At 36.4% G+C, this 19,404-nt stretch overlaps 1 protein-coding gene and 1 long non-coding RNA gene across 2 annotated transcripts in view; one reads left to right on the forward strand and one right to left on the reverse strand.

Annotated features, from left to right (window-relative positions):
- The window catches only part of LOC141404851 (uncharacterized), a 312,536-nt gene that overhangs the window by 145,573 nt on the left and 147,559 nt on the right, over nucleotides 1-19,404 (reverse strand). Inside the window, exon 3 of the long non-coding RNA XR_012413085.1 lies at nucleotides 5,929-6,108. This is a non-coding gene — a long non-coding RNA (uncharacterized lncRNA). The remainder of the gene's footprint in view (nucleotides 1-5,928; nucleotides 6,109-19,404) is intronic.
- Nucleotides 16,210-19,404, forward strand: part of Np (serine protease notopleural) — a 56,057-nt gene continuing 52,862 nt past the window's right edge. Inside the window, exon 1 of the mRNA XM_073957276.1 lies at nucleotides 16,210-17,714. Within this exon, the coding sequence (XP_073813377.1) occupies nucleotides 17,712-17,714 (3 nt within the window). The 5' untranslated portion in view covers nucleotides 16,210-17,711. The remainder of the gene's footprint in view (nucleotides 17,715-19,404) is intronic.

A 19,404-nucleotide genomic window follows, 5' to 3' on the forward strand; every position in this document is an offset into this window, starting at 1 on the left:
TCAATTTTTACACTTTTTTGTCCGATTCTGGTCCAAAGATACGCAACCGCCCAAAAATTAAGGATACAGTCAACTACAAAAATATACCTTAGACTTCAACAAACAAGTTTTTAGAACAAATGAAGATTCTAGGAACGATTATTCAAGTTCAAAATTCGATTATTTTAGATCATTCTTTCCTGTTCAGGTACGTAAATAACAAACCTTTCAAATCTCCTTGAGTTTTTAACAGTATATTATTTCCAAACCTGAGCAGGGGGAATGTTAAAAATAATTTAATTGTTCGTGAATTTCAGCCCTAAGAATCATTCCTAGAATCTTTATATATTTTAAAAAGTTGTTTATTGAAATCTTAGGTACATTTTTGTGGTTGACGGTATCCTTAATTTTTGGGCGATACGTACCTGTGGACCAGAATCGGAAAAAAAGTGTAAAAATTGAATATTTTCAAAAGTATTTTGTTATTTTTACCATTAAGAACCGTTCACAGACATTTCGCATGTTCCAGAAAGTTGTTTATTGATGCCTTTGCTAGACTATTGTGGTTGATTGTTTTCTTGAATTTTGAACGGTTTAGTTTCTATGGAGCGTAAACCGAGAAAAGAGGATAAAATTCGCATTTGTTTAGCTATTTTGGCCATTAAAAGCCGTTTCCACAGAGTTCGTATATTCTAGAAAGATGTTTATTGAGATCTGAGGTACATTTTTTTGGTTGGTTGTTTGCTTCAAATTTGATCGGTTTGATAGCTGTATAACAAAACATGAGAAAAATTTTCAAAAGAAATTTGACCATGGTGATTTTGACCTTGCAGATGAAGTTTGATGGATTTTATGTGTTCACAATTTTTGTTCTTTAAGACAAAAGCTACCACTTTGCCTCTGAGATTAATTCAAATATCTTAACGGTTTGGAAGATATAGTCCTGACTAAATGACTCGTTTTACAACAAATCCTCAAACCTATGGAGGCTTATAACCGCGAAATTTGATGAGATACGAAAAAACGGCGAGACACGTGTCCTATCTTTTTTGGTCATCTATCAGGCTGCGGTGTCAGAATATGGTTAATAATTTTCGTGTTGCACAGTGTATTTCTACCCTCAACATTTAAGTCAACTTTTTTCAAAATAAAGGTCCATTTACCCCCTATAAAATTACGAAAAAATTCATATGGAAGCAAAACTTCACGGCGAATCAAATGAGACTAAAATCATAAAGATTGGTATTATAGTTTGGATTTCACAGCCAAAATAAACACATATTTTGGTTAAATAAATAATTTTTTGTTTGAAAAAATATTTTTTCACATTCATTATGTAGCACAAAATTTTGGCAAAATCTATAGGAATACTTCCTTCATTTTGCTTAAATCTCCCATTTAAATATACGGATTTTACTTTACTTCTGAAAATGAAATACAGGTCAAATAATCCATTTTAATTTATATGCATTTTAAAATACGTGTAAATCGCGTAATTATCAAAATCATTTTGTACGCATGTGATTTTCATGTACAGCAAGACCATATCTTTTAATTTGTATATATTTTTCGAAATTTAATTTGGAGGCTAAGATGTAGCATCGGCTGCTTCTGAGCACTAAAAAACCTATAAAATATCGCTAATTTAAGCAAAGTGAATACAATTTTTGTCCGCATCCGATTTCAATGTCCACCATGAAAATCTACATCGATATATATCTATTTCAAGAAGATCAATCAAGAACCGTGGATGTAGCATCCCACACTGTTTGGGATAAAATGAATGTAGCTCCCTTATCATTGAAGTTTTCAAATCTCTGTCTCCGCTAAAACGAAGATGCTGTACCAGTTGTTTTATTGCAGTGGAAACGAAACGCAAAAAACGCGATAAAATACGCGATATTTTCAAAAACAATTTTAGGTGATTTTTCTACTTTGGAATTTCTCGTAACACGCGTTTTAGTAGATGGATTTTCACGGGTAATGATTTATTGGATCCGAAACGTAAAAAACCAAAATGTGCAATGGAGTACGAGGTATTCCAATTAGAAGAAAATGTCAAAAAACACTGTAAATCTGGCTTAAAATGTCAGCATCATCTAATGGTAGAAGCAGATCAAATTTTGAAAGGTAATACATTACTGAGATATTCCTTATTTAGTTTGCCTCTACTTTTACTTTGACATGAAAATCGAAAAAGTTTCACAAATCAAGAGAAATCAAAAAAAGACACGATGGCTTCAACCCATTTTTACCTATTTTTTTTAACATAAATATAGCCACAGCTTCCACGCAAATGAACTTTTGATGCCAATATTTTTGCCACGTCCAAAAACATCTCATTTTAGCCAAAAACATTTAATTTGTATAATATACAATCACAAGTCGCGTGTTCTAAAAGGGTAAACCTTGGCTTCAACTATGTTAAATTTTCAAAAATACGGGCAAAATGTGCCTCATCGAAATAATGGTTTTAGACCCAAAGTATATTTGGACGAAATGTGTTTCAGACAATTTGGAGTTGATTTAGCCATGTCCGTCCGTCTGTCTGGCTGGCTGGAGCGCACGATAACTCTCGAACGTATCAACCGATTCGGTCCAAAATTTGGATTTCGTAATATTTTGTTCAAACTTAGTATAAGTTCGAAGATGGGTTATATCGGTCCACTCCTTCGGGTACCTCCCACACAAAATTTCGGAAAAGTTCAGTATAGGACCTGCTCTCGGATCGCTTTGATTTTTGTTGTAGAAACTTTTATTCACTGCCCCCATACGACGCTATAAGTTTCATCATGGGCAAGTCCATACTTCCTGAGAAAATAGCCTGAAAGGTACAAAAAAACTCCTATGACACCGTGTGTAGTGGTTGGAGCGCAAGATAACTCTCGAACGAATCTGCCGATTCGGCCCAAAATGTGGCCTTCGAAATATTTTGTGCAAACTTAGTTTGAGTTCGGTCCACTCCTTCAGGTACCTGCCCAACAAGTGACCGATATGATCCATACTTTACACATCCTAATATATCTACCAGATATAGATCAGGTTCGAATATGGACTATATTTGTCCACTCCGTCGGGTACCTCCCACACAAAATTTTAGATAAATTCACTTCAAGACCTGCTCTCGAATCACTTTAGTTCTTGTTGAAGCAACTTGCACTCGCTGCCTCACTTACGACAGTAAAAGTTTTTTCAGGGGCAAGTCCATACTTCTTGAGAAAACAGCCCGAAGGTTGTAAAAACCCCTATGGCACCATATGTAGTGGCTGGAGAGCTCGAACCGAATACTGCATTCGTTCACACTTTGGATATTATAATATTTCTTCGAATATTAGAAGAAATTCGAAGGTGGTGCTTATAGGTCCACTCCTTCCGATACTTCCCCCCCACAAAAGTTCGAAAATATTCGCTAAAATGGCACGCGCGATTTCTCATATTTTTCCCAACTATACAATTAAATATATACTTCTCTGATTATTTTTATCTTTTTTATGGGGATAACACATTTCAAAATCGTTTGACATAATGAAGTTAAGGGCATCGAAGAACTCTTATTTGTCTCAAACTTCTTTTACCGCAAAAGGCTTTTTTTATAGGCAGGTATTATAAAGGTTTCAGCTCTCAATCCTGCCTAACAGCTCCAAAAATTTTTAAATGTTAATCCACGTTTATATATAATCCACAAGTAGTAGAGACCGATTTTAGATATGTATGTTTTTTTATTATGGTATAATCATTTATGATGCTAATGCAGAAAATATAAAAAGATATAACTCAAAAAAAAAACACAGTGCAACATCAACACCTTCAAAATATTTTCATATTGGTCGCTTTATAAGATCAATCCTAAGATTTTTATTTTTTCTCATTCATACCTATGCACTTGCTTCACATCTCATTCCATGGTGTGAAAACCCAAAACAATCAATTTTGAATGACACTATCGAACTGCACTTGGTCACCCATTAACAATGCATTACACGTTCCCCTAATCTTATCGTCACTACCGGTGACAAAGGGCAAAGCATAATGGGCTATGCAATAGTTGGAATGGTATTGTGGAATGTATGCCTGCTTGTGGGAAGCAACATAATCCCAAATGGTTGCCGGCAATATCAACATTGTCACCAATGGCTGGTGGACATTATTTACCTTTGTAACTGTGTGTGTATGTGACTTTTTATTAATTTCTGCTGCCCAAAATATCGAAAGTAGAAAAATGTGGTAGCTGCAGTGGCAAATGAAATCTGTTTCACTTCCTTTTTTTTCGTTAGAGCCACAATCACAAATCCCAAAGTACCAACAATGAATTTTATTCAGAATTTGTTTTTGTGTATTGGTGCCTACCGCATGCCTGCTGCTGCTGAATGGATGGATGATTTGCTGTGTAATTGACCAACGAACATGATATAACTTGTTTTATCTTCCATACATTTGGCTCAGTTGGTAAGAAACGTCTTCAGTGTCAAGGTCTCAAGTTCATCATCGACGGGATGAACAAGAACTAAAGAACAAATCAAAGAGAAACGACAAAAAACAACACGACAAAGAAGAACATTGCCACCAAGAAGAACGTTAACGTCCTATCGCCACGCTCAGGTGTGTTGTGCTCAGGTGTATGGCAAGTGAGTGAATTGGTAGTGAGTACTTGGGCGAGTTACCAAGATAGTGCCAGCCAAGCTAAGCAATAGTGAAGAACGAAAAGAAGAAGTTCGGTATTTGTCCGCAGTTGGTGGTGATGGTCGCGGCAGTAAAGTGCAGAAAAGAAATATCCACTCTGCCAATTGATGGCCCGGTTCGGTACGGTACGTTTCAGTGTGCTTTGGTGTTCTAGTGCGAGTATTGTCTATAAATAGATTATGAATTTCATTACACGATAAATGCCGGCCATTAAAAAATAACTACAACAATTTAAATACCAAAAAGAAAAAAAAACAACAACAACAGCAATAGGCCGATGAGAAATAAGTTAAAACAAATCGGCGAAGAAAAAAAGTTTTTCACAAAAAATATACAAAAAAGAATGCCAGAGGAGTAAAAAGGTGTGTGTTTCGACTTGTCAAAGTGAATTAATTCCGAGTTGTGGATTTTTTTTTGGGAATACATTTTATTTACAAAAGTGAGTTTTCAAACCTTTGCAGTGAAATCATTAAGAACATCCAATTGTGGTTTTAATAATATTTACGATTTGTAGCTAATTAATGTGTTTGTTATCGTAGAAAAAAATTTATTATTAAACATTCGATATACACTGAATTCTTTATCAGTTCAAAAATCTGAATCTCTCAGTTTTTATGTAAATATTTGCCTAAAAAGAGTAAGAAAATTGGAAAGTAAAGAGAAAGGAAAAGAGCACAAATTCTTGTGGGGAAAGTAAGACTCTTCTTTAAAGAACACAAACCATTGTACATTGAATCTCTTGCGCATGCGTTCTGCTTATATTGAGAAAATCACAACGCAAACGTATGCGCACTACTCTACCCAGTGACAGTTTAACAGTTTAGTTCGGTTAATCAGCTGACCGACCAGAAACGGGGTTTTGGATTTTGCTTTTCATGAGAAAGCAGCCATTTGAATAGGTTCACTAACTCACTCAACACTACCGTTTGGTTCAGCTTCAACTTGGTTTAGTGTTTGGCTTCTCTATGGGCTCCATGTTCCTCCAAGTTATGACACAGAGGCATACAAGATGATTTGTGTGTGCGTGCGAGAGTGTGTGCACTAATGTGAATGGAGAGTGTGTTGGCCTTAATGAGAACCGTTATGCGCGTAAGTCGTTGGCCATAAAACCAAATAAAAGCCTAACTAAAGAATATCAACAACAAGTGGCCAAAAGAAAACAAAAAAATAACAACAACAAAGTAGAAAGAGATAGCACAACATAAGAATCACAACGAAAGACAATAAAGAAAGCAAACAAACAGAAGAGCTCCAAAATGAAAGACTTACCATGGAAATGGTGGGGAGTTGTGGAGAATCCATCATAAAAGAATAAAAACCCCGCGACGCTGCGCACATGCGTTGTTGATGTTAATTCTGGTTGTTAAGTACATTCATACACACATTGGTTGTCACAGTGGACCCGCGCTTTTGTGAATGTCGTTAAGTCAAGTTGAAACCATGTACATACTGCAAAGAAAAGAAAACAAAATTTTTACTTTTTACACATACAGTTTGTCAAGGAATTGTTTTCACACTATTAAAACGAACACGTTAGCGATTTTTTTTTTTCGTTAATTAGCCAAAATTTTAAAAAAATTAATAATTGATTGTTTGATTTGTTTAAGACAAAATTGAATGTATAAATAAAATATTTATCCACGTAGTTCAACAATAATAACTAAAACCAATAATTAATTACATGTAATGTAAGCTGTCAAACAAATGTTTTCACATTGCACAGTGGTTCCAGCCGTTGGCCAAAAATAATAAAACTGAATGTCACATTTTTGGTACAACATCTAGTAATTCTGGCAGCTATGACATGGACCTTTTCAAAATATATTAGTTTTTGTTTCATTCGAACGCGTTCATCTTAACAACAGCTCCAAAAGTCGAAACATTTGATTAATATTTTTTCTAGTGAGTACAACTTAAAATTTATGTGCAAGTAAATATATTAATTGCTTAATTTAAAAAATGGCGTTTTAATGTGTTGTGGAATTCCAGTTAGCTGTATGTTTTATTAGTGTATTTTGTAATGCCAATTCGATCATATACATTAATTTAACCTAAGGTTTTACTCATGATGCCCACCAGTGCTCACCTGGGGAATAATTTTCCAATGTATGACATGGGTTCAAGATTATCCAGTATTAATATCAGCTGTCATCTAGTGCCAGGATTTAAATGGTGGAATGGTGGGTCGCAGACTAGAGCTGCCCAAGAATATGGTTTTTATGGATATATTATGGTTTAACTTTGTTATCTGACCAGGTACATTAACATAATTGGCATCAATGAAAAGGTTAAGAAGTTTTCCAGGAAGAACGCTATATATATTCAAAAATTTTATCAATTTTCAGACCAGTTAAATTGGTTGGTTTTTTGTTGTTTTGGAGATTGTTTTGTTCCCCCATACCTATTTTTGCAACATAAGATAATCGGTTCATTTGTTCGTGTTCAATTTATACAATACACCCCTCCAGGGTGGGAAAAGGGGAGAAAGCTACGCTCATGGCTTCTTAAAAATATGCGCAGAAGCACAAAGCTTTAACCAGCGTATTAACTTGATATTTGTATTGGAAATATTTTTGGCCACTTTCTCCATACAATTTCATCCACTCCTAGCACAAATTTGGATCCTTCGGGATGTTTGCTTAAGAGGTATGGCCTTGCCCCTAAAAAAAACTTTTACTGTCGCAATGGAGGCAGCGAATGCAAGTTGCTTCAACAAAAATCAAAAAATCAAAGTGATTCGATATCAGTAGTGCGATTCTGTAACTCATTTTTTGAGTTACCGACAAAAATCGGTAACATTAAAACGCAAAACTATGAATGAAAAGTTGAAATAAAGGTGACAACACTGTTGATATCGGTAGAACTTTTCGACTACTTTCATTGGCCGCTAACTTACCGAATAATATCGTTAATTAGCGAAATTATAAGCATTTTAATTTTACCGACATTTGTCGGTAACTCAAAAAATTAGTTAGAGAATCGCACTACAGGTCTTAAAGTGAACTTATCCGAAATTTTGTGTGGAAGTTAACGGATGGAGTGGACAAATCTTGTCCATATTTGAACCTGATCTATATCTAGTACATATATTAGGATGTGTAAAGTATGGACTAATTCGGCCACTCCCTTCAAGAGTTACCGTATGAACAAATTTTCCGAACATTTTTGTACTTTTGTGGGGGAGGTACCTGAAGGAGTGGACCGATATGGCTTATCTTCAAACTTAAACTATGTTTGACAAAACATACACAAATTTTGGACCGAATCGGCAGATCCATTCTAGATTTATATTGTGCTCCAACCACCTCACACGGTGTCATAGGGGTTTTGTGCAACTTTCAGGCTATTTTCTCAGGAAGTATGGACTGGCCTCTAATAAAACTTGTAACGTCGTATGGAGGGCAGTGAATACTAGTTACTAAAACAAAAATCAGAGCGATTCGAGAGATGGCCCTAAACTGAACTTTCTCGAAATTTTGTGTGTGAGGTAGCCGAAGGAGTAGGCCAATTGAGCCTATATTGAAACATTATCTAAGTCTGGTGCACATTTTACGATGGGCAAAGTATGGACCAAATCAAGAGTTATAGTGCGCACAAATTTTCCGAACATTTTCGAACTTTTGTGGGGGAGGTACCGGAAGGAGTGGACCGATATTGCCCATCTTCGATCTGAAACTAAGTTTGGGCAAAATATTGCGAAAGCCAAAATTTGAACCAAATCGGTTCATCCGTTCGAGAGTTATCGTGCGCTCCAGCCAGCCAGACAGACGGACGGACATTGCTCAATCGACTTCAAATTGTCTGAAACACATTTCGTCCAAACATACTTGGGGTCTAAAACCATTATTTCGACGGCACATTTTGCCCGTATGAAAGTGTATATACCCTCGTTAGCATAAATGCTGAGGGTATAAATATTGCGTTTTAACGTGTTGTGGAATTCCAGTTAGCTGTATGTTTTCTTAGTGTAGTTTGTAATACCAATTCGATGTACATATACATATGTCATTAATTTGGCCTAAGGTTTTAGTAATAATGCCCACCAGTGCCCACCTCGGGAATAATTTTCCAATATATAACATGGGTTCAAGATTATGCAGTATTAATATCAGCTGTCATCTAGCGCCAGACTTTAAATGGTGGATCGCAGACTAAAGCTGCCCTAGAATATGGTTTCTATGGATATATTATGGTTTAACTTTGTTATCTGACCAGGTACATTAACATAATTGACATCAATGGAAAGTTCAAAAAGTTTTCCAGGAGGAACATCTATAACACCTACCCAGCAAAACGTTTGCCTCCAAAGATGCAGTTAAATCATATGTACAAGTGATCTGGAAGTGCATCGAATTATGCATTTTCACTCATGATTTTTACAAGAGCGTGACTACTGAAAGATGCACTCCATAGCACTGCATTTTAACTATCCCTTTGGAATCGCATTTTATGCGATGCAGTCCAATTTGCATCCAAAGCACGCGTTTTGATGCAGTGCTTTGGATTGAATTTAAAGGCACTCTTCGGAATCTGTTTTTATGCAGTTCAAAGATGCAATAAAAATGCAAGCCATTGCAAACTGTCCCAACATAATAAAACGAATTTAGAATAACGAAACAAGAATAATAAGAACTTTATTACATAAACACAGATTATGAAATTTCTTCATTCAATTCAATCGCAACTGAGTTTGTTTCATCCACTCTCCATTTAATCCAAGATGAAATGTTTTTGCTTCATCTGCTAAAGGGGTTCTTGTATTGTCTTCCCATCACCAGTTGAGATTTCGACAAGTACTTCATCAGGAAATTTTCTGCTCGTGAGTTACCGTAAAAATGTTCCCAACTTTTGGTTGTATTTTTTTATTTTATAGAAAAATTTTAGAAATTGATGCACACATTTTCTATCTTTGAAAAATTCTGTAGTTGTAGGTAACTACAAATTGGCTTGCTTGCTAGGGATCACTAAGCAACTGCTTGTAAAATGTACTGAATGGAGTGCCTTTTTCACGACTCCCTTGAACTGCATCCGGATGCAATTTAAATGTAAGAAATGGATGTCAATCGTTGTATCGCATCGAAATGCTGTTAAAATGTAAGGAATTGGAGTGCCTTTTTCACGACTCCGATTGAACTGCATCCAGATGCTGTTAAAATGTGAGGAAAGGATGTAATTCATTAGATCGCATCCGAATGCGGTTAAAATGTAAGGAATGGAGCGCCTATTTCACGACTCCGTTTGAACTGCATCAAAACATGCCGTGAAGGAACTAGTCTACATTGCACTACTTCCAATTTATTTTGCTGGGTATATTCAAAATTTTTAGCAATTTTCAGACAAAAATGTTGGTCTATTTAACCAGCAAAATTGGTTGGTTTATATGTTGTTTTGGAGATCCATATGATAATAGGTTATCATATGGAAGTAAAGAATACCCTTTTAGGTATCAAACTGGGAATATCAGAAAAACTAATATGGTGCGAAATTGTAGATAGATAGGAAAACACTTTAACTTAAGTTCTATTTAAAAATTAATGCCCATTCCAAAGTTATAAACAAGTAAAAAAGTATCAGTCGGATTTGCCTACAGAGATATACCCTGAGCCTGTGTGGATTGAAATACCATTTTTCCCAAAAAAAAACTTTTGTTTTAGGGGGGATTTCAAAATTTTGGCCGTAGGCACCGACAAAAGTATGGATAGGATTAAAGCTCAAAAATTTGCGGGGATATCGATAGATACGGCTTTTTTATCGCACTAGCCTGCGAAAAACATAATATAGCTATATAGGGTAATATATTCGGTTCGAGCCATCCAGCCACTACAACTTTCAACAATTTTTTTTTACAACTTTCGGGCTGTTTTCTCAAGAAGTATGGACTTGCCCCTGAAAAAAACTTTTACTGCCGTAATTGAGGCAGCGAATGCAAGTTGCTTCAACAAAAATCAAAGGATTCGAGAGCAGGTCTTAAAGTGAATTTATCCAAAATTTTGTATTGGAAGTACACAAAGGAGTGGACGAATATAGTCCATATTCGAACCTGATCTATATCTGGTAGATATTTCACGATCTGCAAAGTATATACCAAATCGGTTACTCCATTCAAGAGTTATCGTGTGCACAAATTTTCCGAACATTTTCGAACTTTTGTAGGGGAGGTACCGGAAGGAGTGGACCGATATAACCCATCTTCGAACTTAAACTAAGTTTGGACAAAATATTGCGAAAGCCAAATTTTGGACCAAATCGGTTCATCCGTTCGAGAGTTATCGTGCGCACCAGCCAGCCAGACAGACGGACGGATATTGCTAAATCGACTCCAAATTGTCTGAAACACATTTCGTCCAAACATACTTGGGGTCTAAAACCATTATTTCGATGAGGCAAATTTTGCCCGTATGAAAGTGTATATACCACAAAATACCAAAGAAAACAAAAACAAATTGCGAAATCCCGCAATATTGTAAAAATCATTAACAATACCGATGGTAGTAACTATCATAATCTAGGATTTTTACAAAAACTATTGTCAGTCCAGACTATCCACATAACTTTGGTACAAATGTCACGTATAATATTACGAGTATTTGTGAACACAATACATGGTAAAGTTTTACAGCTTTAACTGACAACAAAGACTGTGTCGCCAAAAATCTAAAACACATTTTGTAATATGATATTTTGTTTAAGAAAACAAAGTGTAATTTTTTGTATTTTTCTTTTTACAAATTTTTTATCATTATTATTGGAAAACACGGAATTGAATAAACAAATGTTAAAATTCAAAAATCATTTTAGGTCGCATTTAGGTCATAAAGTTTTGTTTGTAAAGGACTCTAAAGCAATTTAAAAAAATCGTCACAGATAACACAAACAACATATTTGGTGAGTGAAGTAACCTTTGTCTTAATACTACAATAAAACGATAGCCGTTCTATCGATAGTTTGCCAGTTCTAGTATTATCCGGTCTTGAACAACTTGGCTGGTAAAATATCAACTCATGCGCCCTAATTGTTTTTCAGACAATTTATTGCTGTAATGTTTGGTATAATTTTCAGACTTCATTCTGGCTCATGTAAATCTCGATTCACACTCCCGACTTTCCATTCCATTCACTTTTTCATTTTTCCTTTCCTTTCGATACCTATATTGTGAGCTAAGCATTGCTACTGATTTCAGAGTAGTCAAATGTGGCGCATTTTTCACTTCGCTATCAGCACGGCACTCCTAGTCATGGAGGCCATGGGTTCTTGGTGGAGGCCTCTAATAACAAAGTATGGATTTTGCATCTGTTTGTATGGAGTGAGCAATGTTTTGCCACTGTTTTCATCAATGAACGGAAACAAACAAAACGATTCGCGTACCAATCACACAAAGCCACAAACTTTTCAGCTTCTCTGTATCGTTTCATTCTCACAACCAAAACAAAAACACAAACTTTTCAATGTAAAAAGATGGAAACTGTACGATTGCTGTAATGTAACTTCGGCTATGCTTTGCCGAGTTGTTTCATTCACCACCGAAACGACAAGTATTTTTGGGAAACGTTTGCCGTGCGTATTGTCAATGGCACACTCAGACACACACACATGTGATTGCTTAACAACCCTATAAGTTAGCATCAGCATACCACAGTGAAAACAGTGAATTTTATCAACCACCAAACGTTTTTGATTTATTCACATGTGTTTAGTACTATTCCGTTTTTTATCTGCTCTTGTGGAGTTGAGTACTTTTCGCTTTTCGTTTTGTTCGTACTCACGAATGTAAACAAAACAAAACTAAACAGCGAGCTCGGCCAACGTAGGTTATGTTTCGTTTTGTATTGTTCCTATGGAAAATACGAAACGAAACGATTGGAAATGTTATTTAAAGTATTTTTACGTACGCTGGTTTTCATAAAGTATTTGAGCCAGGTGAGTGAAGTGTTCTGTGACCATTTCTTCTAATTGCAGCTTTTCAATGTCTAATTTCCATGTATTCGAGACTGAATTTCTTGACTCTTGAGGCTAAGTTAGTATCCTTCCAAATTTTGACATTAAAATCGCCTAGAATAATTTTAATGTCATGGACAGGACATCGGTATATCATAGGTGTGCTCCTCCTTGTGGGCATTTAGCTTTTTTACGAAGTGCAGAAAGCATTTCATCCATCGTGGTCAAATGGGAGAATAAACGTTTTACCCTTCAAATAACTACAAATCCGCAGCCAAGCCTGTGCTTTTGATGTTTACACAAACAGTACCGAAGGCACAAAGGAGACATCTCTTAAATCAATGAATGCACCCCGATTCTTATTATCTCAATGAAATGCTACGTTTTTTATTTTATATCCCAAGGGCCTGTTTAAAGACACCATTTTTATACCATCAGCATTTATGCTAACGAGGGTATATACACTTGCAAAATGTACCCCATCGAAATAATGGTTTTAGACCCCAAGTATGTTTGGACGAAAGGTGTTTCAGACAATTTGGAGTCGATTGAGCAATGTCCGTCCGTCTGTCTGTCTGTCTGGCTGGCTGGCTAGAGCGCACGATAACTCTCGAACGGATCAATCGCTTCGATCCAAAATTTGGCTTTCGTAATATTTTGTCCAAACTTAGTTTAAGTTCGAAGATGGGTTATATCGGTCCTTCCGGTACCTCCCCCACAAAAGTTCGAAAATGTTCGGAAAATTTATACGTACGATAACTCTTGAAGGGAGTAACCGATTTGGTCCATACTTTGCAAATCGTGAAATGTCTACCGGACTTAGACGAATTTCCAATATGGACTCAATCGGTCCACTCCTTCGGGTACCTCCCTAACAAAATTTGGGGTAAGTTCAGTTTAGGACCTGCTCTCGAATCACTTTGATTTTTGTTTTAGAAACTTGTATTAACTGCCCTCCATACGACGGTACAAGTTTCATCAGGGGAAAATAGCCCCAAAGATGCAAAAAACCCCTATGACAAAGGGTGAGGTGATTTGAGCCCAAGATAACTCTCGAACGGATCTGCCGATTCAGTCCAAAATTTGACCTTAGTAATATTTTGTCCAAACATAGTTTAAGTTCGAAGATAAGCCATATCGGTCGACTCCTTCAGGTACCTCCCGCACAAAAGTTCAAAAATGTTCGGAAAAATTGTTCGTACGGTAACTCTTGTAGGGAGTGGCCGAATTGGTCCATACTTTACACATCCTAATATATCCACCAGATATAGATCAGGTTCAAATATGGACTTTATTTGTCTACTCCATCCGGTATCCCCCTCACAAAATTTCGGATAAGTTCACATTAAGACCTCCAATCGAATCACTTTGATTTTTTGTTGAAGGAACTTGCATTCGCTGCCTCAATTACGATGGTTATATTTTTTTTAGGGCAAGTCCATACTTCTTGAGCGGTGTAAAAACCCCCTATGACACCATATGTAGCGGCTGGAGATTCACTTCCATAATGGTCAATGCCGATCCATTGCTTTAAGTATCTCCTCCGCAAAACTTTTGATCTTTAATCCTAATCAACATTTTTGTCGGTTCATACATCCAAAATTTTTAAAACCCCCTAAAGACATACGTTTATGGGAAAACATTTTCTCAATATACACAGGCTGAGGGTATATCTCTGTCTTTGTTACTTGTTTAGAGATGTTTCACATGGCTAAAATATGCAGGAAATGTCGCCAACATTACGCTGAGGAGTATTTTTGCCACCGTTGAACATTTGATGCTGCCTGGTCTGGAAATTGATCCCGGGCAGGCAGTGTGCAGGGCAGGTGCGCATACCATTGCACCAATATGGAACCCGTCACGACAGACATAGTACAATACTTCACCTTTAGGTGAACAAATTAAAAATTGTCTTTTTCTTCCATCAAAAACCTTACATTGACCGATTATGATTCTTTTTAATTTTATATGTAAATTAATATCTTTAATTTTGTACATTTTTAATTTGGAGTAATGCAAAAATTGTGTGAGTGTCCATTCAAAATAAATGTGTTCCACTGTTGCTTTTTCTACTTTTGTGTGCGTTTTATCCAGAGTTTTTCCTCAACTCTGGGTTCTTCGGTTAGACTTTTGCTTTGGATTTCTTTGGACGTTATGTTATGGCCATAAGTTTAGATGTGTGCGTTTGTGTTTTTGTTGTCGTTGTTATTGTCTTCTTCTTCATCATCATCATCTGCTAAAACTGTAAAGCTTTGAGTAGGCAACCAATACATGTATCGTTCTATGGTTTACAAGAACAACAAAAGATACTGGTAATCATGGAGTGTGCGCTACTTTGAGCAATGTTGATTTTATTATAATTTTTACAGTTTGAAGGCTAAATATTCAAGTATTGAAAATATCTCAAAAACTAAAATTGAATAAAAAATAAACGTACATAATTCACTTATGAATGTGGAAAGAAAAATCCCAAACACTATAAAATATATTCCCAATGATTAATAGTTAACAATAATTTAATAAACTATTAATAGTTTTCAAGAACATTTTTATCTGGACCACCAGATTTTTTAATAGAACTATATCATTCGTCTAAGATACTTCTTCTCATATACTTAGAACTGTTGTCAGGATTACAGAAGTTTAACCGTGGCTGAAAATGTGATAATAATCCTGTGAAGTGTCGAAGACATGACCTTCTTTGTGTAGGGATTTAAGTGAATGCATCTCAACTAAACGAATCAGCTTTAAATTAAATAAGTATTTGTATAAATAGGGTATATAAAATACCTCAACGGTAGAACATGTAGGGTGTTTTAAAGTCGACCACATACCTTCAACATTTGCACATGCTTACTAAGATAAACATGTATGTATGTACTTATTTCTTTTCGCTTTTTTTCTTTCTTGGATTATTTTTCATTTGTTGTTGTTTGTGGTGTTGTGCAAGAACAACGGACATGTGTACAACACAAACATATTTGTGCCGGGAGTTCTTAACGTATTTTCTTGTTCACCTTACCACAACACTAATCAGTGACGAAAGAGATTCTATTTGGAAAACAACAACAGAGAAAAGAAAACGCAAAAGATCCAAGATTCGAAATGGCTGTTTAAACAAGGCATTACCAAATCTCAGTCCATAAACAAAATACAACAAAGATATCGCCAAACAAACATTTCTGGGAAGATTTTTTCGTTTTTTCGTTGACTTTGTAACACTGTTTGAGGTTGTGTTGCTGGGGCTGGTGCTCTTGTTGCTGATCACGATGGCGATGATGATGAGAATTCTTGTGTTTTGTTGTTGACGGAAAGACGATAGCGGTAATGTGGAGATAACCAAAGTCAAAGTCAAGGCAGACTGCTAAGCCAAGAGTGTGTCTTTGGACGCTGCTCGCAGCAGCGTAGACGCTGACTTTGCTGCCAGCTACAAAGTCACTGGTTTCAGACTTTTGGCTAATCCTCAGCCACGGGCCGCAGATAGTTTCCATCCGTCAAGCAAACAACAAAACTCCCCAACAGCCGACCATACAGAAACGTCGCACCAACCAGCCGTCGTCCAAAGCAACCACACAAATGTGTCTTAATGCTAAAGCTTATTACTTTCGGATCTTCAGTTGCTGTTTTACATTTGCCTTTGTCGGACAGGCTTTGGGAATACGGCCGCATTCAAATCGCCGACAAAATAAAAGAAATGAAAAAGAAATTGTGACAAACCAACAACCACAACAACAAAGAAAAGAAAATCAAATTTTAGTTTTGGAAGTAGAAGAAGAAGAAAAACAAACAAATAAAAATTAATTAAATGCGATAATTTGGTGTGAAAGAGTGGTAGTCTAGCATTTGTTATTCGTGTACCCAGATTGTGTTAAGCAAATTTATAACGGTTACCCCGAGAGGTCATTAAATTTAAATTAAAACTTATGTCCACTAACTTCGTTCATTCATTAAAACGGAAAACGGTGTAAAACAAAGAAAGTCTGTGAAACAAAACGAAAAAGGTTAAAAATCAACAAAAAAAGACAACAAATATACATATCTAATGAAAAACCTGATCATTCATTAAACAATTTAGGAGTTATGAATGATCCACAACTGAAGCCGGAGGATACTTAAACTGGAAAGCAAACAAAAAAACCAAGAAACACACAAACGAAGATAAGCGATTGGCGATTGCTTTTAATACCCCACAAATTGTCATCGGATAGCCAGCCTGAGCAAACTTTCTAAAATCGTCCATCCATCACCGTCCCCTCCGCCTTCTCTTTGAAAACAGTGGAAATTTTGCAAAGTGGTTACACCTGCACATACCTAGAATTACACATGTTGTAGCTGAAGACAAGCATACGCACGCTTTCGCAGCAGAAAAGAAAAACAAAATTTTGGTTTTTTACCAAACTTTTTTTTTTGGATATCAAATTATACCACCGCACTCCCCATTACGACGCATCTCTCAAAACAGTGCTCTGCTTGTTTAGCCTGTCAGGGAGTAAAGATTTTGAACTGAAAAACCACAGTTTTAACCAATTCGCATCTGCATTATCATCTACAGCAGCATCATAATCTGTTCTTCTGTAGCTGCTACAACGACAACAGGTTCTCTTCTGCAAGATCAGCGGTAGAATTGAACAAAGACCGAAACTAAAAACAAACAAAAAAATACCATCATCGTATAACAGCATTCCTGCCACAAATATCAGCAATTTAAGGCACACAAACACACAAAGTGTCTTGATATTATTAGCCAACAAGCCAAAAGCCAACTTGCTTCATGGAGTAGCAGCATCAAAATCATCGCCATCATCCTCCATCTGCAGCACTGTTGTAACGAGTGGCAGCAGTAGTGGTGCCAGTGCCAGTTAACCACATTACCATCATTCAGCATCCACGTCCAGCAGCACGTATCACTTGATATTAACATACAACAACAACAACAGGCCTACAACGTTCTACATTTCCGTTGAAAGTTGTTGATCAGTGCTCAGTGTTTGGAACACCACCCGTTTCCAGTCTCATAGCGTAGACTGGAGTAAAGAAGATTTGTGTCTTTTTGTTTTGCCCAAGTCACTTAACCATTATAAGCGTTCAGCTGCAGCATTGGCATTCTTCTTTGCTTTATGGTAAGTTTTCTTCCAGCTTTTGTTTTTTTTAACGAGTTCAACAAAGACAATGGTCATGACATCTGCCTTAGTCCATTCATATCTTGTTTCAATTGTCATAATCTCCACCCATAATGCGTAGCCGATCCTTCACTCACCCAACCATTCGGAGATTTTGCACCAGCATTTTTGTTCCGAGTTCGTCATCAAAACAAAAGATCACATCAATTTCTTTACAATTAAAATCCACTGCAATTAAAAACCACTTCATTTCCATCGGATACAACATCATTCACATCATCATAAAAATCTATGCTGATCTATGAGTCACAACGGCCACCACCACCACCAACCTCATCTCGACTAGAAACGATGATATAGAGAACCTGGGGACGACATGGCCAAGTTCTGTTCTGTGGCTGACAATTAAAATGAAATGCTTGCATGCTACTGAAAATTATAGGTTTTCGGAGTGAGATATTGCCAGAGAGTTAAGCATAATTTGAATACGCTTTGTGCCAAAGTGCCAAATCTCGACGCAAATTTAATTTTGCATGTTGTGTATTTGTGCTTGTGTCTTAAGTCTTTCGTTTATTACGTTTAAATTGAAATAATGGATTCTGAAGAGAGATAAAACATAATTCTTGTACATGGATAGATGGATGGATGGATCGTTGACTAGTTGGGCTAGAAGAGCAGCAATTAACGCGATGGCATTGTACATCAGTAGCTGTTTGTGTCTTAAGTCTTTTGTTTATATTTGAATTTTTCTGCCATTTTTCGTTGTTTTCTACCTGGAAACTAGCTAGATTTGAATTATAACGGATTAAAAGTATAATTAAAATATTATAAAACAAAATATGTAGTGTCTATTAGAATGCAGTTTTTAGAATCGAATTTTAACGGTTTTAAATATTATAATTTAATGTTTTTACCGAAGCTTCCACTATTCTTAGGCACTAAAATATATAAGCCCCATCCTATATATAATTGTTCCACAAACATCCCAGATGGGACAAAGGAGACTTCTTTCATATCAATGAGTGTACCCCGATTTATATTAGCTCAATGATATGGAACCTACAGTTTATTGCCGAGTTCGAACGGCGTGTCATAAGACACCACTTGTAGAGAAGTTTTACAAGGCTGAAATACTCAGGAAATGTCGCCAACATCACTGAGGCCTGGCCTGGAATCGAACCCACGACCTTTAGCGTGCAAGGCGGGTGTGCATACCACTGCACCACGGTGGCACCCCATCCTACGATCCGATATATTTAATGAGCTTTCTGACAGCCATAGATGTGTAGGTGCGGTGTACCGCTTCTTACGTTTTCTTCAAGCCCCTTATCGGCAAAATTTAAATAATAAAAAACCACATAGCCGGTAAGGACTTGTACCGGCACGCTATCCTGCTAAGCAAAGCGAGTCGATACAAAAAAACAATAATCCTTCGTACATTGCAGGTCAGTTCAATATATAAAGAAGATTATAAAGTTGTAACAAAGACCGCAAAACTTTAGTGTGAGAGGTGTTTGATATAGTGGTTCTAACGATCGGGACATTTCGGGGTCCATATCTAGGGAAGTATTGGTTTTCCCCTGCAAACAAAAATATCGTTTTGTAGTCATAATCGAAATCGTGATCGGGATTAAAGAGCAGTATTGATGAAGAAGTCAGCTGAAAGTATGAATCGACTAGATCTCGTTCT

This window comes from Musca autumnalis, unplaced genomic scaffold (assembly GCF_047663935.1).
Source record: "Musca autumnalis isolate F117 unplaced genomic scaffold, ASM4766393v1 scaffold_5, whole genome shotgun sequence".
Lineage (NCBI taxonomy): Eukaryota > Metazoa > Arthropoda > Insecta > Diptera > Muscidae > Musca > Musca autumnalis.